The 27,953-nt window shown below is 40.3% G+C and overlaps 1 protein-coding gene across 1 annotated transcript; it reads left to right on the top strand.

The window, feature by feature from the left end:
• LOC130420757 (semaphorin-3aa) lies at positions 1-27,679 on the top strand. The gene is made up of 17 exons (XM_056748271.1): positions 1-540; positions 9,193-9,353; positions 11,116-11,178; positions 15,098-15,217; positions 16,268-16,361; positions 16,452-16,571; positions 17,777-17,919; positions 18,290-18,404; positions 18,510-18,579; positions 20,475-20,619; positions 21,076-21,295; positions 21,546-21,637; positions 21,798-21,839; positions 21,958-22,115; positions 23,628-23,695; positions 23,781-23,926; positions 25,215-27,679. The coding sequence occupies exons 1-17, from the start codon at positions 429-431 to the stop codon at positions 25,971-25,973; spliced, it is 2,628 nt and encodes an 875-aa protein (XP_056604249.1). The 5' UTR covers positions 1-428; the 3' UTR covers positions 25,974-27,679.
• The last annotated feature ends 274 nt before the right edge of the window (positions 27,680-27,953 follow it).

Genomic DNA, 27,953 nt, shown 5'->3' with positions numbered 1-27,953 from the left:
CTTTCTGCGCTCCGGTGAACGGCGTACTTCTCTCTCCCTCTCATTCAGCCTGAGCTGTGGACACAGCCAGAAGCAGTCTGCGAGTGTGTAAGAGAGAGAGCGTATGTTCGTGAAGTCAACCGGGATCCCAGCTGAAACTCTACCTCTCGCACAAACTCAGTCCCACTCAGCCATCCATCCCACCCAGAGTCCCAGAGGAGTACACATTTACCCCCACGACCACTGAAACGCCCCCCACATGGAGCCATGTGAACCCCCGTCTCCTGGGACCTGATTTCGGATTGCCTCCTTGGGGAGAAGCTCCAGGCACTGGATCTTTTGAAGTAAGGAGGGACTGCGGAGATCTCGGCCATCCCACAGGGAAGCACTGTGCTCTGGGCATTGTGGGCTAAAAGCCCCCTTGGGCTGGAGGCCAGCGCTCCAGCACCATGGATTACCTAGTTTGGATTTTTCTGCTGATGTGCGGGGTGGCGTTACCTGGAAGAGTTGCACCCCAGCACACTAAAGAGAATGTGCCCAGACTGAAGCTGTCTTATAAGGGTAAGTTTTGCTTGTTTTAGTGATGCATCTTGTTTTGCATCCTGTTCTCCATATGACAGATTGTTTAATAATAATTGTTTTTAGACATCTGGTACCGTATGTGTTGGCTCTTCCACATGGTTTGGTCCGAGCTCGGTGTTATAGGTTTTACACAGAAATGGCACTGGTTTTGATGAGTGTGTTTGTTTTTGTGCATACGAACAAGTTTAACTGAAATTCATTTTTAAGATATACTTGCGTTTTTTTGCTTTGTCTGGGTTTCATGGAAATAACTCTCTCACCTTTACCCATCTTGACCTGTATAGGCAGGTATTTAAAATACACAAAGTGTATGGGTATGCGCACTCAGCTGGGTGATGCCGGCCATCACACATAGACGGTGGTGATATCAAACATGTTATTCTCCACGCTGTGCTATTTTAAAGGAGACAGCGGAGAGATCCAGACTATAGCAGCTTCTTTGTAACCCAGAGCTTTCATCTTTCACGGAAATAAGCGGCAACATTTTTGGCATATTTTGGGCCGTTTCCTTTTTAATGTAAGCTGGTTGTGGTTCTTTGTTCAGAAACACGACCAAAAGTATACACATCTATGTGTGGAGGCGATCTCGCTCACTCTCTCTCGAACTGCTTCTCCCTCATTTTGTAAATATAGCCTTCTGTTCTGTTAGTAAATCTGCGCTGCTGGTGTTTGTGTTGATTGTATGGTCCGCGTGTGGCATGGGTTAACCCTCCCGGGGGCATTTAACATCCTCGCCATTTCTTTTATAGATTGAGGGAATGAAAGATGGGTGAAATGGAAGATTTATTTTTGTTTGAGAATGCGCTGCAGAGGATACGCCGGGACGATTTGCTTGAGACATTAGTTGCCCTGAGCATTAGCATCTGGTGTTAAACTTTAAAAGAAGAGGCGAAACACTTTAATATAAAAAAGATGCACATCCACCTGCGTTCAATCACATGCTTCTTTGAGTTAATGCTATTGTGCTTGGATGGCCCAGGGCATTGTGGGAAAACAGTCACACATTGCGTCACCGAGATGCTTTTCTAAGTTATGCCACCTGTGAGTTTAATGGGTGTTTTTGCATCAGATTCCTGGTAGGTCTTTTTTGTGTTGTAATAGCCGTGTTTGGACTTTCATTCGATCAACAGGTCAGAAAGTATCAACATTTTCAAAGTTGGGTGCAAGAGGTATGCGAGGAGGCAGTTAATTGTATCCTCTTATTTTGGGGGAATATATTTTGAGATTTTGGTTCTTTTTCACTGTCGCCTTTGGCTTGCTCAATAAGAGAGTATTGACCTCTTAAGACTCTGTTATTTGTGAATGCACAACTCTTAGATTTCATATTTTAGTTTGTAATGTTTATTGTAAAATTAATGTAATTCGGTGATTTATATAATCTGCTTTATTCATCTTCTCCGGACGGAAGAGAACTGACCCACCTGATTTTTGTATGAATTTCGTACGTATGTTTTTAGAATAAAGCAATAATGAAGTCCCATCCCTAAACTGTGACTGGTCCAAAAGAAATCCGTTCTAAAGTATACGGTACAAATTCATACAGAGTAGCCACGTAGTTTAGTTTTCTTCACTTTGCTCACCGGGCACATTTATTTTATGGATACTTTGCATACTGAAATGTTTCCTAAAGCGCCTTGAAAAATGTATTTTTGCATTTGGAGAAATCGTTTTCTGCAAAAAAAAAGGGTTACGACTTCTGTGCAAGCTATGTTACCTAATAAACGTCTTATTAGATTTTTAATACCCTTAGTATAAATCATCCCCAACAACAGCATATAGTCACAATAAAACAATTTCCCATCAGAATAAAATTGTGAAATTATACATGCGAGTCTCAATTTGTGTGTGTGAGACAGAGATTGTGTCTAATGTGTTTTGGCCAGCAGTATGTGTGAGAATGAAGGCAGGCTTGGATAATTAGACACCTGGCTGTGGTGATAGAGCTGTGTGTGATGGAGAGAGAGAGAGTCAAGTCCACAGGTGTCTGATGGCTCTTTTGATGCTGTGCTGTATGACAGATCGCTGTTCACACCCACACAGCGTCTGAGTGTTAAAACCCAGAGAGCAAGAGCAGAAAGGATGGAGGGAAAGTGCGAGGGGGGGGTGTTTTAATGAAGGCGGTGGGCAGACAGCAGTAGTTGGCCAGAAGAGGATAGTCGTTAAGTGAAGTGTCATTCATTCACTCCCCCTGTGAATGCAGCATAGTAATTAAGCCAAATAAACGCGCAGACACGCTCTCCGGGGACGGGCACTCCAGCGAGGGTGGAGAGAACGCTCACCCGAGGGGACGCTATCGTTTTCTCACACATGCACATTGATCGATCACAAGTTGTAGTCTGCGAATGAGGGGCGCTTGTGGCCATGTTGCCTCTTGGGAGACCGGTCGGGCGTTCGCAGGAGGAAAGATCCATCTAAGCGGAGCACAGTTGTTAAACGACGGCACGATAGATTTTCCTCTTCGTTTCTCTTCCCTGTAATTATAATGCCACCACGTCGTCTTTTTATTCCTCCTGCTGCCTGCTTTAAACTACCGTCGGCGAAAATTGCTCTTGTCAGGGCTATCAACGGGCTCGTTCGTCTGTCAGCGTGTCGAGGATGCCTGCGGGATGGGCCTTCACATGCTCGTCACATGCTGTTGGCACGAAATAAAAAACTGCCTTCGGGATCTCGAACCTGTGGTTACGAGGTTGCCAGTTCACACTGTAGGATTAGTGGTAGGGTTTAAACGCTCCATGTGTTCCCAAAAAGTCATAAAAACCAGCTGAGATGTCTCTTATTGAAAGATTGGGGTGGCGGTGGTCGGTGAACATGAAGATAGTGCCCCCTGCAGGTGGTAATGTGCGGGCGCGTGGCTCTGATAGAGGGGGGTCCCTTTATAAAAAGGCAATCCCGGGGTAACCCGCTGGTAAGATGGTGCATGGGGGACTTTAAAGTGCTTGTGAAACAACCTGATAATTACCCACTACAGCATAATTACCAGGCTTCCAGTTTCATTACCCTACCCCAAAGCCTTCTGGGATTGATTGGGATGGGCGACGCTGGGAAGAAAAGAGACTCGAGTCGTCGGAATTCAGCCTAAATCTTCCGAAATAGACACTGCTCGCCCGACCGCACTGGACGCAGACTGGAGGCATCCCATAATAGCGGACTGGTCGCTGGCTGCCGGGTGAAGTGCAAGTTGGCGACGGGCCAGGATTTGAGGAGGATGGGAATGATTATATGGAGGCTGAGAGTGATGTCGGTTCCTCTCTCTCCTTCACAGGCTCATCTGTTCAGAGAGCTGTCTCTTCACAGTCTCTCTCTCCCTCTCTCAAAGATGATAGTTCTGTCTCTAATTTCATCTTTACTAGGCTTTTACCCAAGCAGTTTTTATTTATTTGGCAAAGAAATATAAGGGCCTCAAATAGGCTGATATTGAATTTCAGCAGATCAATTTGAATGTAAAAGCCTAAATAAAACTAAAATAAAAAACTTTTATATAAATATATAATATAAAATATATAAATGTTGTTGTTATTATTATTATTAATAATCATTTATTATTATTATGCACAATTGTTATAATGTCAATATTTAGTTTTTTCTAAATTGCTGTGCCTCAGCTACTTTTATAAAAGAGATAAAACTGGGATGTTTTATACTGAATAAATAAAGATATCAGTAGCATCAATACTTCTATACTCGACTATAATGTTATCTGTTATTTTTGCTGTCTGTGCTTTCCGTTTCCATTTCCCCTTTCCTGTTCAGTTTCTCTTCAGCTCACAAACTGTTATAATCTTCAAGGTCACGTGAAGTGTTTCTGTGGCATGAATTATATACTCGCAGTGGCAAGGGTTTGTTCTTATTGACCTTTTTTTCCTATCAACCTGTCCTGTTGTGTTTAGTCTAGTGTGAACGGCCTTCAGTTAGTCCCGCTCTATAGCTTCTTTAATATCTTTCAGCACACTTCATGAATTTATTCATTTCCTATAGCTTCCTCTCAATGTGTAGTTATCAATAAACTATGTGTTTGATTATTCTGATGCAGCGTGGGTTTACACCGGTGTTTCATATGTTGTGTATTAGATTACTGAGTGGATATTGGGTCCAGTGTTTAGGAAAGTGGTGCACCTGTTGTCCAATCTTAATAGCGTCCTTAGACGGGCACTTCCAGATGAGTCAGATTTCGTATGACTGAGTAGATGTGAACATTATATCAAGTGTGTCGTCTGTGTGGCAATATTTCTGTCAAACTTTTTATTTCGTTGATCTGTTTTACTTCTGAAGTGCTTTTCACTATTGATTAAGTTTTATAAGCAACTTCACAAACAATAGAGTCATACAAACTTCCTCTCAAATTTACTGGAAAACAGTCGGCTTTTGAGGCCATTGTGTTTTGTCTTTTATGAGAAATTTGTTGAGCAGAATAAAATTACCCAAGATGGAATTTTGCATAGATTTATGGTAAGTTGTTTTTGCTTTAAGCAAGAACAATGTTGATTGTTTTAGGGATATTTAGGTAATTTTGAAAATATTATTGTTTATAGTTTACTTAATATAAAAACACAGGAAAATTGTTTAGAAAACGTTGTCCTACTTACAAACAAAGATATACAGACAGATCTATAATAAATGTCTACATTTAAATCTACAAAGAAATGTTAGGTTAAGGTGTTGTAACTATATTTCTCCTTATTTACAAACAATAGGAGTTAGATCCTTATTTACATATTTGTGTTTATATATCCTTATATATAATTTGTCTGATATAATGAAGTTTGACTCTGGTTCTATAATCAAGTTTGCATATAATGTTTTGAAATCTCTCGCTGTCTGTACGTCAGCTGTGTTTCTGTGTCATCTGGAGCGCTGCTGAGAGGATTGTGTTTTAGCTGTGTCTGGCCACACAGCCTGTGGCCGGGGGCCAGCTTTAAACAGACTGTGCGGTTCACCCGTCATGTCGCGAGCAGTTTCAGGGGTAATTAAATGGTTCCACATACTCTCTCTTCTCTCTGTGGATCAGGGCAATTCTGGAATCTTGAGCGGTTGCATGCAAATATTGCGTTGCAGACTGTGAAAGGAGAGCGCTGGGTTTTTAGCTGAGCAACAAATGCACTTGAAGTACATGAAACTTTAAAACTATAGACAATACACTTACATTTTTTGTTTGTGACCTTTCCCACATTTAAGATTTGTCATGTTTAATATTTTATTATTTTTTAATTCCTCAAAATAAAAAAATATCTGAAATTGCGTTCTTATCAATTCTTGTGTATATGACAGTCTAGTAAAAACATCTTGAAGTGTGCCTTTTGGTAGCCAGGCATGTGTATTTTGTTCATCCATTATCCTTATGAATGGAACCTTGACGTTCAAACCACGTGTCATAAATCATCCATTCTTAGACGTGTCTTTTTAATAAACCTAATGAGCGTAAAGTGATTTGACACAGTTATTATGTTTCCTGTTGGTGTCGCTGGGAATGAAACGTCCCCGTGGGTGTCGACCCTCTCTCGACAGCCTTTCTCGAGCTGTCAATCGAACGCTCGCACCAGACCGAGCTCTCATTGGCTGAGACCCAGCGCGGTTACCGGGGCAACTTACCAAAACCTGCAGCCGGTTGCATGCGAGAGCGAGTTAAAATGAAGCAAAACTAGGGGCTTATTCACATCCAAGGGCCTAAAGCAACAACCGAAACAGCGTGTTAAGCAAATCTCTGTTTCTAAAATCAAAGTTCTCTCATGCTCAAAACCGACAAGAGCGAGCCACACACTTAGTCCATTGAGAGCACGAGAGACGGAGAACTTTTGCCAAAACCGTGTCATGGTAGACGACGTGTGTTTTGAAGCACGCTATTGTTCTGACTTAAATAAACAGGTAGCGCCCAAAACCATCTGCAGTACTCTTTCACTTTTTATTCCTTCTTTCCTCACTTCCCCTGCTCTCCTGGGATGGTAAGTAGCCCGAGGCAGAGCTGAAGCACGGCGGCAGCATGCACACACGCATACACCACGCGCCTCAAACTCGCATACACAGCTATAGGTACTCGGTGCAGTGTTCCTGTAGCTCAAGCGGGAGAACATGCACTTGCAACACCAAGGTTTAGGTCCATCCGCAAGCTTTGTGTGGTTTTGGTTCCTGTTAAGCTTGCAAAGCAAGATTAAAGAAAAATATTTTTGTTTGTGAATTGTATTTGAGAAACCTGCACTGCTTAATTTCAATAGCATTTAACTTATGTAGACAATGTCCTTAGAAAAGAGAGAGTAAAAAAAGAAAGACTTTTGTTTAGCTTTCTGCTCCTTTACCACTCACACTCCATTTGCTTTAAACTCTTACCCAGAGATGTAGCCCCAGATAAAGTGCGTATGTGTTTGTGTGATCGCAGACCATATGAAGGCCAGTTTTTGTGGGGGTCTTGCCAAGGCAGCAATTTAAGAAAAAATGCCTGGTCTTCGGAGTTCAAGCACCAGTCGCTCACTTTCAAATGGAGAATAGCATAACTGCCAGACGCGTCTGTCAGATCTTGAGCCAGAATGGCAGGAGAGTGAGGGTGTGGAGAACTTCACCTAGCAGCCGTAATGGACTCACTGACAGAGAAGAAAGGAAGGAGACTAAGAATAGGAAAATTTGGCACATACGATGCAAAGAAGGGCTGAATGAGTATGATGGATGAAGATGAAGTGAATACAGGGGAGGAAAGAATGAGAGAGAGAAGGTATGAATTATCTTTACATGACGTTCTCTCCATTGTCCATAAAGAGTGGCAGGAGGAAATCGGTGTGATTTTTGTGACTTCAACAGATTACGTTCCTTTTCTCTTACCGTAGACTTTATCTTTAAGAAAAGCCACATGAATTTGTAAAACAAAATGTAAAAACACATGTAATCATATGTTAAACATGTGGTTTTAGAACACTTTTGTGTGAATCGCATGTACATTCCTGTGTGGAAAACCCCATGGGATTACACATGAAAAACATCACGTGTGAATAATGGATCACCACAGGACGCACATGTGATCATATGTTTATATGTTTTTAGCACATGTGAATTTCTTATGCCTTTTCTGTCTTTGTACTATTCAGTAAATAAAAAAAACGTATAAAAAAACTTTACAAAGTTCTCCTATAACATCACATGATAAAAACCTTTTGACCATAAGGTGCTGTGCTTTGTTTATAATGTTCTTATTTGATTCAACATTTTTGGTACTGGTTAAATGTGGTTTTCATTATCTAAAAAAAATTCAACATTAATACTTAATTTACATCTGTCTCAAACTTCTTCTTGATCAATCATTGCAATCCTAAATGTATTTTTTTTATATACTCGCTGTTGAACGATGTAATTTACCATTTTGCATGAAGCTGATTTTCCTTTTCATGTCTCTTAAAGACATTGTTCTTGCACATAACATAAAAACTTGCATTGGCTTTTTTGTCCTTTTTTATTTTGTTGCATATATTAGTGCAATAAGTGTTACCAACATCAAGTCAGTCTGACCTGGAAGAGAACAAATATTCTCAAAATAATTTTTCACTCATTGAGCCCGACAATCCATATATCTGGTTATTATTTTAGTCAATGGTTAATATAGCTCTTGTTTTTAAAGCCGAGAATAAAAGCTGTGGAAATGGACAATCTGAGCTGTGCCCATTGTGCAGTTATTCTTGTGGGAATACAGTTCTACATTTGATACAGTAAGTATGTGGTGTTGTTGATACAGGCAAAGGAAGGATGGTCTGTTTCTCTTTAACACTTTCTCTCGCCCGCTTGCTCTCTCGCTCACACAAGTGCACAGATGTCCTGAATCTTAGCGGAGAGGAACGCAGATGGCTACTATAGGAATGGATTGATCTGGACTCCAGAGAGAGAATGAAGTCTCTGCCTGTCACTGTCGATTACCTCTCGTACGCGTGTTTCAGAAACGTTGCAGAAATGTTGACCCCACCTTCTCCCATGTGCAGATGTTCTGGCCTGTGGCTTCTGCAAGCCATTTCCAAAGTCATTCTTATCATTCTCACTTCATCTCATCTTCACGTGTACTGTATTCTGCGTATGGTTGTGAGACTTTGTTTCCTTACTGGGATGGTGACAGATCTGGCAGTCTTTGTTTCTCAGGCTATTATGTTTTTACAGTGTAATCTATCGCTGTTTGGCAGATTCTGTATTTATCAGGAAGACTGTCAACACTGCAGATTTACTTGTATGGTAAATTAGTGGCCTCTAGGTACAGTATGGGATACGGTCATTTTATTATAAATTGATATCTGGTTTGTGATACAGTACGCGATTCTTGAGTTTGCCTTCTCATAGCTTAACTTTGAATGGTCGTCTCCTTTTATTTACCAAAATGTGCTGCGGTGACTTTATTCAGACTGAAAAAAACAACAGGGACTTGAAAACCAGCGTGATTAGGTGTTATTAAGGATTACCCGGCCATGTCTTAACCTCAAATAAATAATTTGCTACAGTGTGATTATATTTTGCAACATTCTTCACTGCACATATTCCAACTCTTCGCTAGTGGTCTGTATATATATATGTACATATACTGTAAAAGTATTGTCAATGAATGTCTGCAAACAAGTTCAATAAGTAGAAAACTTTTATGATTGGTGGATTTATGTGCCTTTTTCTGTCTTTCAGAAATGCTAGAATCTGGAAATCTACTGACTTTCACCGGCTTTGCAAACAGTTCAGGTTATGACACGTTCCTATTGGATGAGGAGAGAGGGAGATTACTGGTTGGAGCGGAGGACCACATCTTCTCTTTCGACCTGGTCAACATTAACAGAGATCTCAAGCAGGTGACTTATACACAACACGGGACAGTTGCATAAACATAGCCGCCAAGTTAAGACTGTGTCTTGACAACGAGTCTCACTGACTAGCAGTTTTTTAGGAATGATCAATTTTACTTTCAGATTACGATTATACCAATCTGCCTTTCTATGTAATGACTTGAAGGCGGTACTACCAGTCTTTTAATTTTTTGTTGCTGTTGTCTTGTCAAAACATTATGCTTCGTCCTTTGGTTTCAGTTTTTGTAAAAAAAATACAAAATTTAGCCAGAAATGGATATTGCTTAAATAAAACTTACTTGCTTTATATTTTCTTCATATAAAACATCATGCTTTTGTATGAGACTACCACTTTATCTTTGTTTGTTTTGAGCACTTTGCTTGTGCTTATTGTCTGAATTGGAGTTATAAGGGAGTGATTTTATAGGGGTCAAGTGAGATCTCCATCGTACTTTTACTTTCTGCACAACCCAAATCTGCATTCTTTTTTCCTCTTCTTTCCATCTCTCTATTTGATCTCAGACTGCCTGTTTCTGATTCTCTGATCATATCTCATCATTCTCTCTTTTCTTTCTCTGGATTCTATTACTTTGCTTTCCTCTCTATAATTCTGTCTTTGTCCTATAGGGGCTGCAGACCCTTTGCCATATAACTCTATCAGCTTGCCCCGGGAGGGTTAAATATGGCTATCGAAATGACATACACGCACACATACTGAACAATGGCATCATTTAAAGATAAGAAACTGGAACTAGTGGTTTGGCAAATTATCGTAATTAACCCAATTACTTCACAGAATACCTTGGCTGATCATGGAGAAAGATAATAAAGAATAAAAACACATTTGTATCTGGCAAGTTGAGGCATAACATGTTCTCGAAGTTTTAAGGTTAAAGTTTATATGAATTTGTAAGATAGAGGAAAGAAATTAAGTGTTCTCCTTAAAGGACCAGTGCATTTCTGTAAATAAATTCTTGAATTGCACAATGTAATATACATAACAATGTCTTCAGATAAACTCCTCTACAGATCGTGTTTCGTAAAATACATAATCTCCTTCGGAGAAGGTTTTCGATTCTTCTAAGAATCGAAAACATGACAACATTTTAGCTTGTGTCAGCCATCATAGTGCTTTGGAAGGGAGGGAGGAAGGGTGGAGAGAGCCGTTGGTTGCAATTCCCAACCTTACAGCTAGATGCCGCTAAAGTCTTTTTGTACCATATCAAAATAGATCAGCTTTATATTATTATAATCTTGCACAGATGTAGTATTTAAAATGTTTCCTTTAAAAAATTTCTGTAGTTCATACAACTCGATGTGTTTTACTGTTAGTCGATGTCACTTAAGGTGATGAAGCGGGTTGTATATATTCAATGTTATTTCTTCATTCATATGAGGTCATAAAAGCCACATATACTATTGATAAATTACTCTGTTCTTTTGAACCTGAAGCATGTAGTTTTAGATGGCGTATAATTGTGTCACACCACGGGACGTGAACTTCCCAGAAGTATCTCATGTCAGCCACCCGTGTACAGCATATACAGTATGTGTAATCGATTCACAGCCTTTCCTGTGATAAAGCGAATGGTAGTTTTTATCCTCTTTCACCATCCTTGTCACAGATGGAGGTAGCAGAAGGACGACAGGCAGCAGTCGTTGGTTATTTTACAGCCAGGTTTCACACGGCGCGTCATAGTCAGTCGTGTGCGGTTCTATGTGTACGCCCGGCACATTCTCACACATTCTGTCTTGCACTGTTTTATAGATCGCCTGGCCTGCCACGCCTTCCAAACGTGATGAATGCAAATGGGCCGGAAAAGATTTAGGGGTAAGTTTCCGAAAACTGCTTCTTTGTATCCCAACACTACATGCACCTAAAATGACTTGCTTATGTTTAGTGTGTGGCTCTCTCATAGTGGTTGGTTGTTACTTGGGTCAAAAAGATCATTGTTATTTTGACATGCGACATTGCTGGGGACACACATACTGCAGGGATTTGGTGGTGCTTGTCAAGATTGTGTATTGTTGTTCCAGGTTAAATATCTTTATCAATAAAACTTAAATTGTAAGTGCAAACATATGGTAGGTCTAATGTAAACAATTTGTTATATACAAATTACGGAGTAATATCACAGGTTTGTTTCTCTACTAATTGACAGTTCTGCAAAATATTTTTATTCTCTAATTCTTTATATCTAAAATCCAAACAATGTAGCATTAACAACTTGAAAAACTGAACTTTTAATAATGTAAGGTTAGTAATTTAAGTTTTGCTGGTGCACATATTTATAGTTTATAGATTGCCCTCATATAGAGTTTTTATACCTAGAATGCAACCCTTGACCTTCTGAGCGAGAGAAATAGTTGACTTATCAACCCAGAAGTCTCTCGCTCTATGTGTGTGCATGTCTGGGCGCGTGCATGTTTGTGTTAGATGTGTGTTTGAGCGAGAGTTGCGTGTGTGTATCTGATGGCAATTTCACGGCTGGGTTCCCGCTGAGATGGGGGGCGAAAGGGGAGCAGGATTATCACAGATAATTCACCAGACCTACCTCTGAGGCACACACTGTTAAATACAGACACCATACAGAATATATCGCAATTAAGTGCAAACAATCACATTTAAAAGTATGAAGCTGAAAAGCACAGTAAACCCCGATTCACATTTCGCGTCTAAAACCGCACAGAAAACAAGGCATCTCGAAGCAGCGCCTAGAAAAATGTGCGCACCTCATGTGCGTCCCGACCGCTTCACTTGTCTACATTTATAATAATGTCTACATTTATAATAATCAACTTGAAAGCGCAAAAGATGCGAAATGTGAATCACCCCTAACAGCCATAGGTACACATAGTGTGTTATTTGTATGACATTTCATGCACACACCAACCTCTCCCAGTCCTGATTTAGGCTCTTGCATGCTGTGAAAATGTTTGTTCTGGAGTTCTTGAAAGCTGCTAGCGGGTGAGCATGAATGCTTGATCAGGGTATTACCAACACGTTTTCCCCTCCGCAACTATAAATCTCTTCGTTCTCGCATTTGGCTTGGCTGGGCGAAGCAAAAACAAGCCCAGAACGACAGCTGGTATGAACTCTTGGTGCGTTTCATGTGAAATTTAGAGGTTTTGACGTCTTAGAATGGACAGAATTATGAAAGGCACTGCTAAGGATTTATTTAAATACATTTGACCTGCTGTTGGACATGAATACCTCTAGACAACATGACCATGATTCCTGCAACAAAATTACATGCCTACAGTAACGTGTGGGTTTTTATGAAGATGGAGGACCCAAAACTGCCAAAAAAAAACATGTTCCACTAAAGCAGCTGTTTTTATATCTCTTTTGACATACATGTCTTTTTGCACAACAAGTGTGCCATTTTTAATTTTTGCTTTGTGAAAAGTTTTATTTTACAAGAAGATAAAAAAACATTTATTTGTATTATTTCATATGTTTTTAATTATTTAAACTATATAAAGAGATTTGTGTGTTATAGATAGTTTCATCAGGCGCATGGCCTGAAAAAAAAATCCTATGTATGGTTGTAATATAACAACCATAATTATTATATGTTTAGTTTAAAATAATATTGATTAATATTAATTGAATATTAGTATATTAATTGAATTTAATTAAAACTACTCATCAGTTAAAGATTATTTGCGGTGGTCTACTGGAAGTTAAGTTAGGGCCACATAACGTTTATGTTGTTTATGTTTGTTTAAGTAACATACAGATGTTGTTGTAAGACAAGATTGCGGTATAATGGACATAATGGCCCCAAAGTCATGTAGCTATACATGATCATTGCAAACAAGAAAAAAAAAATAACTATATATTAGACAAATATATATTTAATGCTCCGTTTTAAATATTAACAATCAACACCCAATGGAATTATAATGCATATCATATACAATAACACCACAGAGAACTGTTATAAAATAAATGACAAGCTACTGTGTCTAGAAACCATTTGTACACTTTTATGCATTATTTATACACAATCTCTATACCTTCATCAAGCATATGGCAGTTACATTTCAGTTTCATGTTTGTAAATTGACGCAGGTTTATACTGTTATTATCATTTCACGACTTATACTTCTGTTGTTAATAATGTACATAATTACATAGGCTTTTGAATCATAACCCCTCACACCTTACATATGATACTGTGTTATTTATAGCTCACACTTACATAGGGTATGCTCTTTTTTCGCCTTTATGGGCCATGAAGATAAAACAGCGGCATTGTATGTGTGTAATTATACAGTAGTTACACTGTAATTACTGTACGCCACCCACTTATTACAACTTGAGGTTTGTATACATAGTAAACGGCAAACAGTGCCAGTTCAGCCACCTCTCTCTCACGTGAACGCTGCACTTGGCTCTTGCCAAGCAAGCACAGGGCCTTTAAAACAATAACAGTCGTGGGAAATTACAAACATGTCGCTCAGTTCACGGAGAGATGAAGTTTTATAGCACATGTGGACTGATTATGTTAGGAATACATACGTTGCCTTTAGCTTGGAAAAACCATTACGCTGACACACTTAAGTGCTTTTGTGTTGCTTGGCCAAAATGGGTCACACACATGTGTTTAGGTCTTTAAGATATTTGATTTTAATTTAGAGAGTCAGAGTTTTGCTTTTATTGAATGGCGGATTTTACACATCGTGTCCCACAACTTTATTTTGGATGTTCTGTCCTGCTTTTATGGCAAACAGAAGTAACCATAATTAATTCATTTCTTTGTTTCATGAGATTTACTAGAAACTAAATGTTAAGCCAAGATCTGTTGATGCTGAGTGCGCCGCAAACATTTATCTATTTTGTAAAGATCTGTACGAACCGGACCAAACTAAACGTAATCTAGGGAAACAGGCTTGTTTTTATCTATTCTCCACACACACACATGCAGCAAAAAGCGTGTGTGGTTAAAACACACATCGAGATGGCAACACCCTTTCCTGTGTTCTCTTAAATGACAACTCGCATTACCTCCCATGCGGACAGCACACGTCCGCCCAAACCATCAGTGTTTACACAGATGGACCCGCTTTATTTTCTCAATGGCTATGGAAAGGTGCGTGCGTGTGCGTGTGCGCGCAGGTACACGTGAATGCGCCATTGTGTGCGAGTGTGTGTTTGTAATTGCCGGTGTAGGTTTATTATTGCTGAAGCCGGCCCTCACGTATCATGAAAGGAAGTTGAAGAGCATTCATTCACATTAAGCAATTCACTCATCGGCTCTCGCCAACTCGCTAAGAAGGCTGCGGGGCCCGACACATGTGCTATACATTTACCTATCATCGAAACCAGACACACACACACACACATGCTTTCTATACTAATAAGAGTTGTCTGACAGGATATTAAGATGGATAAAACCGGTGGAGTTATAATCATTTATCCTGCAGGAGCTCAAAGGGGTTTTAATGATGCCTAGAGCTTCCATATTATAGTAACAGAGCATCTAAATGTCTTGTTTACTTTTTCATTACAGTTCTAAGGTCAGTCTATAGTAGATGTACTTTCCTTATAACTATTCTCACATCAGAAGGTTGTATATAGCATTAGATGAGTTAAACAGAGACTTTTAGTCTTTCATAAACAGAAATAGTTTTTCTGTGCCATTCACATTACAAACGGACTTGAATGTCAATCAAATATAAAATCCCATGTTTAGTATATTTTATCTGGTTGACTGAGGATGTTTTGTGTTTTGATTTTTCAGAAAGATTGCTCAAACTATGTGCGCGTACTGCAGCCTTATAACCAGACGCATATTTACGTGTGTGGCACTGGAGCTTTTCATCCTATCTGTGCTTACCTGGAGATGGGCAAACGGGCAGAGGTATAAACACACACAAACACATTTGTTTAGACGGAGTTAATTTGCAAAAACAGATGACATGTTTTTTTCTTATTGTGCATTCCAAGTCATATCAATCAAACTGTATTTGAATTGATTTGATAACATAATAGTACATAAAAAAATACAGCTCGCTACACAATAAAATACATTACTTAAAAACAAGTTTATGTTGTGCCTTTATTTAATGTAGATGTAAAGAGTTTATTTTAGGTATTATACCTATGTAGACGATAGTCATAAACAGAAAACATGATTATTGATTTCGTGATGGTTACAAATATGATAATATAGTAAATTCCAGCACTCATTTAAAATGATGCCTTATGAGTCACAATGGGTACAAACTCTCCAATCCCTGTACTTATATTTTATTGTGATTCATTGACTAAAAAACCCACACAAAATGAGCTAAATTAATGATGTATTTTATTTTGTCGCCTTTTTTTTTTTTAAACGTGATGGATATTGTTGTTAATTCTTTTGGCCACAATAACCACGTAATGAAAATCCGCCATTGTGACCGCCTTACCACTGACCAACACAAAACCTGACATTATTTTTATTGTTAAATTGATCTTTGATATACTACTTATAAAAATCTCACATTCAGCACACATACATTCACATACAGTCCAGTTTGACTAAAGCATATTTTCAAACACGCACACACACATCTCAAAGGCAATGTCCACAAAAGCATTTAAAGCAATGAAAAGAAAGTTGATGGTGGTTGATGTTCTGCTAACGTTTGCTCTGTTAACAATATTAAACCAGTGAAGTAGAAAATGAGCACGTCGGAAAGCATCGAGTGTGTTATTTAGAAATGCGTGAACTGGGGGAAATGAGATGGCCTTTCTGTGATGAAAAAATGTCAGTGCAGTTTTTTACGTTTGATCCTCAATGGTTAATCACACTCTTAGTTTACCATTGGGGAGATGTGCCAGTTGGTCGCACACACTGTCTGCTTAGTTTTAACTCTTGTTTCACTAAAGGACTTGTGAATGTTTAATTTGTTATTCATTTTCTCAGGACAATATCTTCAGACTGGATGTCAACCACTTTGAGAACGGACGTGGGAAAAGTCCCTATGATCAGAAGATGCTGTCATCCTCCCTCCTGATTGGTCAGTTTTGTTTTGGTTTTATCTTGTTTGATTTGATGTCGACTGTTCCAATTTGAGATCGGGTGACTGACATTCTCATGCACTTAACAGATGGTGAGCTCTACTCTGGAACATCAGCGGATTTTATGGGTCGAGATTTTGCCATCTTCCGCACGCTCGGATCACATCATCCAATCAGGACCGAGCAGCATGACTCCAGATGGCTAAATGGTAAATAGAGAAGTATAGATGCATACTGATGCATTCTTCCTAAAGAAATCGCACCCATTTCTTACACGTCTAAGAAAGTATTGTTCAAGAAAAGTGTTGAATAAATATAAATGCATGGATTTCCCATCACAAGTGTATGTCTGTGCACATGAATGTGTGTATGCGTACTTGTGTGAGAGTGGGAAAAGGCCTCTTTGTGAATGTCTGCAGTAGAGATTAGCCCAACTGTGGTGTTGAGTGTTTCCTCTGACATACCGGCCGCATTTTTGTGGACTTATGGAACACAAAAGGTCAATATAAAGCTCGAAGAAGCATTGGGTGTTTTCCCATGAAGTTAATCCCGTCTCAGCTGTTCCCGCGAACGGCTCTCGTTTCAGTCCTCATGCCCAGGGTCAGCGCCCGCGCCGTCAATACCCCCCGTGTATTCATGAGGAAAGGTGCTTTTGAAAACGTTCATCTCACCTTAATCCTTGCCGTCTGTTGCCAGGGATACACTGGACGTTACTTCCATTTTGCCTTTATGAATGTCTCTCTCTTCTTCTGGCACAAAAGAGACAGTGTCATTCAGAGGATTAGTCACATGGATATTCTAGCGAAACTCTTATCAATAGACACACGGGCCTCTGTGTATCTTCAAACAGTGCGGTGGATGGCCGTTGATGGTTATTTTGTGAGCCCCTCAAAGAAGCTTAGCTTCTACAAAACAAATGTTCAGCTATCTCATCGGTAAGCTTCTCCGAATGAAGCGATCTTTCAGAACCAAGTGTATTGAATGACTCAAACCCCGTCTGGGTGGAACTTTATCAGTCTCTATAGTCTCAAACGGAGTCATCCAGCGGGAAATGTCTGTTCCGCCTGTTCGTTCCGCTGTTTAGGCCTCACATCCTGTCGGGTCAGTTGCGCTGTAACGTAGCACCGCATGTAGCTGCGCGCGTGTGCCGCCCGCGTGGGTGGGAGACGAGTAACGTTTCGGGGAGAAAGCAGTCACGGATGGATAACAATGGTCCCCTAAACTGCCAATACAGAGGTCCTGGCTCGTTTCGAAAAGCTATGATGGGTTAATTCAAGCCTTTGATGTGTTTTAACTTCCAAAGATGCTCCGGGGTGAATTTGTATGGCTACATTTCTTTGGTATTCTGTTTAGTGCTGTCCTCAAAGGACTTTGCGGTTGAACAGGGCTCTGAGTCTATGTGTGTGTGTTCCAGACCCAAGGTTTGTTGGAATACACCTGATCCCCGAGAGCGATAATCCTGAAGATGATAAGATCTTCCTGTTCTTCAAAGAAAACGCCATGGATGGTGAACACACAGGCAAAGCTACCATCTCCAGGATAGGACAACTGTGTAAGGTAACATCACACACAGAAACATACGACACACTCAAAATCATCACATACGTGTTCTCTAGATTTTAAAGTGATAGTTCACCAAAAATGTAATATTGTGTCATCATTTCCGCCTGATCGTTCCGCAGAACCAACAAAGATATTTTGAAAAACGTTGGTAGGAGAACCACTGCAGGACCCATTGACTTGCACTGGTTTTGTGTCCATGGGTTACCACAATATCTTTTGTGTTCTGCAGAAGACAGAAAGTCATACAGGTTTGAAATGACAAGAGGATGAGTAAATGATGACAGAATGTTTGGGTGAAATAGTTTCTGCATCATATTGAGAATCTGAATCTAAATCTCTTTCTGACTGTTTGGGTTTTCTTCAGAATGATATGGGTGGACACAGGAGTCTCGTGAACAAATGGACGACTTTCTTGAAAGCTAAGCTCACCTGCTCTGTGCCGGGACTCAACGGCATTGACACACATTTTGATGAGCTGCGTAAGTACTGTGTGGTTTTAAGTGTTCTGTAATATCTAAAATCGAATGCACGTATAATGAAACGCTTAAAATGCACATTTTTATGTTAGAATGTATGTTTTGCAGAGGACGTCTTTCTAATGAGTGCTAAAGACCCAAAGAATCCTGTCATCTACGCTCTGTTTACTACATCCAGGTAGTGCTCAGTATATTGACAAATTTCTTACTTAGTTTGTTCTTTCCTTCCTGTACTTCCTTCCCTTTTTGTCGGTTTCTTCCATTCTTTCCTGTCTTCCTTCCTTTGTTTTGTTGGTTACTTCCTTTCTTTTGTGTGTGTGTGTGCCTTCCTTTCCTTTTGCGTGTTTGTTTACTCCTTCCATGTCTGCCGTCTTTTCTCCTATAAGTGAAGTGATTTTTAGGATGTGTGACATGTTTGGCCTTTTAAGAGGCTTTGCAGTCCAGTAATCTGGTTAGACTCATATCGACGATTTACGTCGCTATGCTCAGGATGGGAATTCCTTTCTCATCCTGCTTTTTTACTCACTTCTACCTTCTTCAGCGTTCAGCTTCGGCTTAGGGGAAATATGATTAAGGTGGTAACTCGAACCCCACTCCCCAACCAGACACCCTCTCGCTTGGCCTTCTGGAGGGGCGGGGCTGTGGAAGTAACAAAAGCAGATAAACGATATTCAAAAAGGACTTTTAAAATGATGGATGAGCTCTCCGTGTGCGTGTTCGGAGATGTGTGCGCTTGTAAACACGAGATGTGAAAGAGGACAAACACATCCCGATTAATCACTGTCATAAACCGAGAGGGGCACAACAAGCGGACCCAGCCTGTCCCGTTCGTCTGTTCCCACCTCACTGATTTCCTAATGCATGCAGAGAACACAACACTCGAAAATTCAATTACGGGCTTTAAAGAATTAGACGGCTTTAATTGGTTTTCTAAGTGCCCTGTTTCAGAGATGAATAGAAGTGCATTCTGGGACTTGCTTTTAATATTGCCATTTAATGAGCCCTGAACACTGCAGTGATGGATCTTTATTTTATCTCTCGCTGTTTCGGAGTCTGCGTGTGTATTGGAGTGTGTAAGCACATGTTTGGGCATGTGTGTGAGTCTCTGACTGAGTAATGGAGAATTAGTGGATTCATGTGCCCTGTGGTTAATTGATTTTCTTACTAATTAACATTTTACAAATGCTTTGGGGTGATCACCGCAGTGGGTTTGGCCCTGTGGCTGTTTCAGAGAGAATAAATGCTTGGACACGGAAAGATATACATATGCAAATGTTTTACATCAGCAAATGCACATGAATTTTGACATGAAATTAATTTCTTGTCTTATTGTGTTTGTGTGTCAAACCAAAATATGGGGGTTTGATGGAAATGTTTGGGGGCACGGTGGCGTAGTGGTTAGCACATTCGCCTCACACCTCCAGGGTTGGGGGTTCGATTCCGACTTGTGTGTGTGGAGTTTGCATGTTCTCCCCGTGCCTCGGGGGTTTCCTCCGGGTACTCCGGTTTCCTCCCCTGGTCCAAAGACATGCATGGTAGGTTGATTGGCATCTCTGGAAAAATTGTCCGTAGGGTGTGAGTGTGTGAGTGAATGAGTGAGTGTGTGTGCCCTGCGATGGGTTGGCACTCCATCCAGGGTGTATCCTGCCTTGATGCCCGATGACTCCTGAGATAGGCACAGGCTCCCCGTGACCCGAGGTAGTTCGGATAAGCGGTAGAAAATGGATGGATGGATGGATGGATGGATGGAAATGTTGTAACTGATCTCATCAAGCTCACATATTTTTCGACACCTCCCTTTTAACCACCTGGCTCCATTCTGCCACATCATTCCCGCTTTTTCATTATCCTGTCACAAACTAAAAATCTAATTTAGGCCATCCCGTCATTTTCCCCCTCATTATACTATTTGCAAATCATCAGATGTTATGTAAAATGAGTTTTTATATTGACTTGAAACACTTCTATATTTTTTATTCACTTGCATGTTTTATTAAAAACGTGTCATGTAGTGTATAAAATTGTATGTATTTCATCAAGGAAAATACTCAAATTTTCCATCTCTTCTTTCAGTAATATCTTCCGTGGATCCGCTATATGCATGTATAGTATGGCAGACATCCGAAGGGTATTTCTGGGTCCATATGCCCACAGGGATGGGCCAAACTACCAGTGGGTTCCCTTCCAGGGCCGAGTGCCATACCCCCGTCCTGGCACAGTGAGTACCGGCAAATATATTTGGCATTAAAAAAAAACTGTGAATTTTTCTGACAAACTACAGCTTTATATCTGTGCACAGTAAAACAAAGCAATAAGCAGTGAGGTATGTTATTTTTACACTGTTGAATTATTATTATAAATGACACAACACATTATATATGTAATAGTCATTTATTATAACAGTATTTTCTGGTGAGTAATAGTCCAGTGGTCTAAACAACATGGTAGATAGACATAAATCTGCATTAAAGCTGTGCATTTCTTTTTTCAAAAACATGGTTCATCTATTTTATAATTTTATAGTGTTGCACTCTTAAAATATGTATGTATTTAATATTATTTTAATGACCACAAAATCTTAATTTGTCATAATTTATTACCACAATAAAATAACAGGACTGCCAGGCTAAAACGTTAACTTCTGCATCACTTAAACCCCCCTCTTCTCTTCCAGTGTCCAAGCAAAACATTCGGAGGCTTCGACTCCACCAAAGACCTACCGGACGATGTCATCACATTTGCACGCCTGCACCCAGCCATGTACAACCCTGTGCAGTCGATGGGAGGGAAGCCCATCGTTGTCCGCACCAACGTCGAGTACCAGTTCAGTCAGCTGGTGGTGGACCGCGTGGAAGCGGAGGACGGCCAGTATGATGTCATGTTCATCGGCACAGGCAAGTACAACCTACCAATACAAGCGAAATAAAAAACAATTAAACATTAACCCAACAATTTTAGTTCTGACATTACATTCTCTTATACAAGATTATAAATAATCTTTTAGTTTCTGCTCCATGGAAAAAAATACCGTATGCGTGGGAAAATATTGTCAGACTTGTATTTTTTGGATTAACTCTGCCCTTCCAATTGAAGAGATGAAGATAGATTGCATGTATTCATCCTGAAAATATGTTTCTGAATCAGATTTAGGAACTGTGCTGAAGGTGGTGACCATTCCCAGGGAAAGCTGGCACGATCTGGAGGAAGTCGTGCTGGAGGAGATGACTGTGTTCAGGGTAGCTTTGCCTTTCCACTTGCTATAAGAATCAAAATCCTTATAATTTGCCCCTTCAAGTACATTCAGTTGCTCCCTCATAAATCTGTATGGATGTAGCATGTCATTAAACTTACATCCCTGGATCTTCCATCAAGATTAAACTCTGTTTTCCGTTCTAGGAGCCAACACCTATTACAGCCATGGAGCTTTCCACCAAACAAGTACGTCTGCTGGCGATTACATATAAATTATCAAATTACCGTACACAAGCTGTTCGCTGAGAATAAATTGTGTGCTGCTCATTTGTTCTTATTGACATAATTGTTTATCTGTCAACAGCAACAGCTGTACCTGGGGTCGGAATTAGGGATTTCCCAGATGCCTTTGCACCGTTGTGAGGTGTATGGAAAAGCGTGTGCGGAGTGCTGTCTGGCGAGGGATCCGTATTGTGCATGGGACGGGACCGAATGCTCTAGATATTTTCCAACTGCTAAGAGGTAAGCATATACCATTATATGTAATATACTATGACACGGCTCTCTGGAATGCTTCATTCTGATTGGTCTTCCATCCGAGTCAAAGTCATCTTAACCGATCCTTCTTATGTTAAATGCATCACTTCAACTTATATTTTTACATAAATTATGGCAAACATTTGGTGCACATTCACACAAAGCACACATTGTTTTAGTTATTAAACTGTGCCAGCTACACCTTCACAAAGTAAGAAGTGGGTCTCGGTGTCCGCTCAACCGCAGCCTGACACGCCCTCCAAGTCCACGACTCTACGATGGTCAACTCCAAATATTTTCACTGTGCCTGAAATGCAAAGCAGACGTCTCACCCGCACCTACCGCACGTGCCTAGAAGGCCAGAGTCGAGGAATGCGTGTGTGTGCCTTAGGCAAACAAGAGAAGACCCAACGAACCACATAATGAATGATGTGCAAAGAAACACTAAAATATTAACAAAAAAACAGGAAAAGTGGAGGATTATGGGAAATGACAATACAAGGTGTTTTACACAGAATCTCAGGTTTTCAAATTTATTGCCCGAGACCTACTGCAGGGAAACGTTTTCGACATCAGACAACCTTCACAGCAGATTGGGAGTGTTTTTCAGTTCAACACAATCTGTTAAGCTTTTGAGTACATTTGTGAAAGGATACGAGTGCTGGCCTTGGCAGGGCTGTTATTAAGAGATATTGAATGCTTTTGAGGCATGGAATTCCATATCGGCCTTCATGGAATATTTCCCATTGAGTCATATTTCTGAACGCCAACTGGGGCACCGTTACATATCAAGTGTACCCCGACATTCTTAAGAGTGTAGTGTGTGTGATTTTTACGCCTCTGGGGACATGAAACGGATTTGCAAAAAAATAAGGTAAAAACGTTCAGCTGTCTTCAATCATTTGGACACACGGTTTTCAAACTCACGCCCTTGAGATGTCAGGATTTTGAGAAAAATAATTCCAGAAAATCCACTTATGTGAATGGTTTACTTGTATAGTTGTCTCCGTATGTTAAACTGACGTTAAGCAAACGTATTTTGCCGTCAAAAAAATGACACGCATAACCTTTATAACCTTTAAGTCCATAAGGCAGGGCTGCTGAACTCTGGTCCTGGAGGGCCGCTGTCCTTAAGAGGTTCGTTCAGACTCGAATCAAACACACCTGTCTGTAGTTTTCAAGTAATGCGGAAGACCTTGATCAGCTGGTTCAGGTGTGTTTGATTTGGGTTGATTAGAGTTAAACACTGGCCCTCCAGGACTGGAATAGCAATGGTATGTCCGGTGATTGAAGCAACAGCGCCCCCTAGTGGTTTTGATAAGGTAGTGTTACAGAATTAGCTCAAATGGTAGATCATTGCAACACTAGGGTCATAGGTTCAAATGAATCCGTCATATACCTTGCTTCGGTCTTAAGCGTCTGGTGTATGTGTAAATGTATATCATAAGACTTACAAAACAGCATGCACATATAACCAATCCACTCTTTGCCCCACAGGAGAACGAGACGCCAGGACATCCGAAATGGAGATCCTCTTTCTCAGTGCTCAGATTTACAACACAATGGTAATATACATATATGAATATACACTTGCTATAGTTGAATGAGTACTGAACATTATCAACATGTGCCTGTGTGTGTGTGTGTTAGATGATCTGGAGGGTTTCAGCAGCGTGGAGGAGAGAAGCGTGTATGGCGTAGAGAACAGCAGTATGTTTCTGGAATGCAGCCCAAAATCTCAGAGAGCGTTAATCTACTGGCAGCTCCAGAAACCAAACGACAAACATAAACTTGAGGTACACACATACGCGCACACTTGAGAATGTATAGCATAACATAACATAGTCTGGCACAGCGTGTTTTTGAATGAAGTATGTTTTGAGACATAAGATTTTAGAGACCCAGAAACCAATGTGGTCTCATGTCATAGCCACTGTAATTATATGTGAAATGTTTTTCTCAGTTCCACTTGAGCTTTCCGGATTCTTCACACGTTAGAGCACAAGCTTCCTCATATTGGCAGTCTGAAAGTTTTAACAGTCTAGCGCTACAAGTTGATTTTAATGAAGTGTTATTGCGTCTGTAATAGGCAATATAATATCCAAAAATATACGGGAATATACTGGAAAAATAATGCAGTATATTATACATACATTTACATGGCATTTAATATATTATGTTTATGTTTTTAATTATTCAATATAGTTAACATAAAATATTTTTTTTATTTAACATTGAAGTCATCATTATGAACATGTCAGTGGCTGAGCCCTCGTTGCTGATTCTGACCTGTTAAACACACCAAAATGTGCTCTTCTTGGGGAGATTACATACCAAAACATTCTTCATATAGTAGTTGCATAACCCCATTGTGATATTTAAAATACGTAACATCCAAAATTTAGACAATTTACGTTTATTATCCGTATTTAGTCAAATGTAGTTATTTATCAAAGGTGAAGAGGTATATTATTACCAACACATTATGTGTTTTACTGAACAGGATATGACATAATGACCCCCTACCACCCACCTACAGACGCTCCTTTACACCAGCTGTGTTTCTCTTTCAGATACGATCAGACCAAAATAGCGCAAAAGTAACGCCTTTCACCAGACGTTCATCATTGTTAATTTAATAACGGTCACATTTCAGCCTTCCCTCTGTGTAAGAAAACCTCCAAACTGAGCTCTGGTATATCCCATAACCTCACATTTGACCTCGTGTGTCATTTCCTGGTCTGGCCCCTGTTATTCAGATTCAAATGTTTTATAATTGTTACAGAAAAAGAGTTTAGATTTATATTCATACAGACAATTTACCTGTTTGCACTTTAAAGCAGTGTTCATAGACGTCTTTTCTACATTATATTTCAATTACTGTGATTAAAATCCTACCAAAGGTCAGTGGTTCAATATATAAATGCACTCTGAAATATTATATGTCACGATTTATATTGCCAAATCAAAAGAGGTTATAACCTCAAGTATGTATGTGATTTACCAATTGACCTCAAGTCCTCTGGGGAACTAGTGACTTCCAAATAGGGTTTAACTCTCTCTCTATCTTTCTCTCTGTTTCAGATTATGTTTGATGAGCGGATGAGTCTTACAGGCCAGGGTTTGTTGATCAGAAGTCTAACCCAAACTGATTCGGGGGTCTACCACTGTCACGCTGTAGAGCACGGCTTCATCCAGCCCCTGCGTCGCATTAACCTGCAGGTCATCCCCTCTCAGCGCGTGAGTGAGATGCTTCTCCGAGCATCATCCAACGACAAAGAGCCCACCCCCAAACGCAAACTGTGGTACCGGGATTTCATGAGCCTCCTGGAGCATCCCGATCTCAACAGCGTGGACGAGTTCTGCGAGCGGGTTTGGAAGCGAGAAAGAAAGCCGAAAGGAAAGAAAGTGCCCAAAAACAACCCTGGACCTGGCACTGGCGTGAAAGCTGATAAATCAACCCAAACCGCCGCTCAGAGCATACAGAGCCCGGTGCAGAATCATAATGGCCAGAGGAACCAAAACGTGCCCAAGGTGCCGAACAATCCCAGCGTTCAGGTCCTGCCCAAGTCAGCTGGTCTACAACGGAGTCAAATGCCAGTAAGTACCGTAAGCACGGAGCGCCAGACCACCAAACCCGACAGCGGAGGGATCGCCCAGAGCACGCAGAAGGTCCCGAGTGCTTCGGAGAGCCAAAGATCACAACAGAACCAGGGGAAGAGAGGTAGCCAGACCCCCCAGAGAGGTCCACCAAACACAGCCAAATGGAAACAGCTTCAGGAGAACAAGAGGGGCCGCAATCGTCGGACCCACGAACAGCAGAGACCACCGCGCAGCGTGTGAGAGAGACGCGTTGGTTGATTGACAGCAGACAGACATGATCCTAAATATACACATGCACACACAGTCAACGACATCCGCATCAGTCATTCATACGTTAGCGAACAGATTATAAAAGTGAATTTAACTGGAATCACGTTCATGCCGGGAAAGCACATTCACCTTGTTGTTGTGATATAACAGCAAAGACCTCTTTCACTAGTGAATGTCCAAACTTCATAGGATACGAGCGCGTGCCGATCCACAAGGCCCTTTTCGAGGACGTTTCCGAGACGTTTGCCAAAACCGCCGAGACAAGATGTGATGGTGCCAATGGAATACGATGTGCTTTTTGGTATCGAACAGAGGGGGTTTGTTTCTCAAATGTACTTGTCTGTATTTGTTGACAGGATATGGATGTGAACGAGATGCTTCGGAGCGAACCATCATTTGTAAAGGACTGTAATATAGCCACTATAGAAGCAAGCATTGTACTGTATATAAAACCACACACTATGGATACGACTGGTGAAAGGTGAAAGGTTTTAGGCATGCCTCGGTAACCGCCTGTCGAAGCTTTCATCCTCAGAAGAGTTTTGATGTTAGTGTCATTCATAACGTTTGAGATAATCAGGTGGGCTTGACTGACTAACAAGTCAACAACTTTGGTGACCCTTTCTGCCCAAAGTTAGGTTGCAAATACAACGTGCATGAGTTGAATGAATAAGCTCTTCCAAGCCAGTTACGTAGTTGATCTATCTTCAGATCGCACAAGTCGAGGCGATAGTTCTTAATGTCGGTTGCATTAAAAATGGAAGAATGTCTTGCGTAAACCACAGCATCTTTTTAAAGGATGTTATTAAGATAGTTCCATAATGTCTGTAGTGTATTTCTAAATTATTATTACTCTTATTTCATCAAATCGCGTCATTAATTTGCTAACTCGGTCTATGTTAGGCTGAATGCAGAGTAACTCTAGTATATGTACATATATACAGCGGAACTCTATGTGATTATTTATTGCTGGTTATTGTTTATTGTTCAAAGGGTTGCATTTATTTTTGATATTTTTTCTATTCGGTTGTAAACGTGTTACTGACAGGCCACAATACCCTTAGATGGACCAAGTGTTTTTTTCTTTTCCCTAATATTCTTGTTAAACTTTAACAGATGCAGTATACTTAGAGTTTGTGTTTTTTCTTTTTGCCTTTCATTTCTTTTCCTCCATAGCCAGGTCTTTATCTTTTGTTAAAACAGTAAATCGTTGTGCAAAACCAACAAGACTTAATAAATCATCTCCAAGAATTAGCTGTGAATCTCACTAAAAGTGTATGGGTAAGGTCTTCACACTGCATGTGAATTTGTCCATCTTATGTTTTATTCCCATTATGTTGTGTGAAGGGTCCTTCACGTGCCATGCGAGATGTATGAGATGTGAGATTTTTGCTATTCGCAAAGATCCCTCCATCTAACATAACCTGTCTCGTTAATGTAGTATTGTAGTTTTCACATACGGTTTCCCCCATTGTTCGACAAAATTTACATTTAAATCCAATACTGAGTTTTATCCACCAGATGGCGTTCCCATCCACTCCCTGCTCCAGATGGAGTTGATTTGGGGCTGGTTGGCGCAAGAAGGGGAGGGAGCAGAAGGGAGCTGTCAGTTATGTAAAATTGGTGTTTCTGGCATGCATGTGGTTGTCTAAATAAATATTTCCTCTATAATTTCAGGGTGGCCCTGGGTGGATTATTTGTATGTGTCTGTGTTTTGGCAACATTTGGAGAACAGATGTATTTCTGAATGTTGTTGACGCTTTTCAAAGTGTCCGCATCACTATTACATGCAGTAACTATCTGATTATTTCACTCGTTATTCAGGTAGACAACTGGCAAGTTTTCAAATACACATTTCTTTATATAAAGTAATATGCATTAGTGTTTTATTAATAAAACACTGTAAGAACCCTGAATGCGTTTAATCACCCATCTGTTAGTTATTTAGCT

The sequence above is a fragment of the Triplophysa dalaica genome, chromosome 5 (genome assembly GCF_015846415.1).
Source record: "Triplophysa dalaica isolate WHDGS20190420 chromosome 5, ASM1584641v1, whole genome shotgun sequence".
Classification (NCBI taxonomy): domain Eukaryota; kingdom Metazoa; phylum Chordata; class Actinopteri; order Cypriniformes; family Nemacheilidae; genus Triplophysa; species Triplophysa dalaica.
This window is presented reverse-complemented; position numbering and strand designations above follow the sequence as displayed.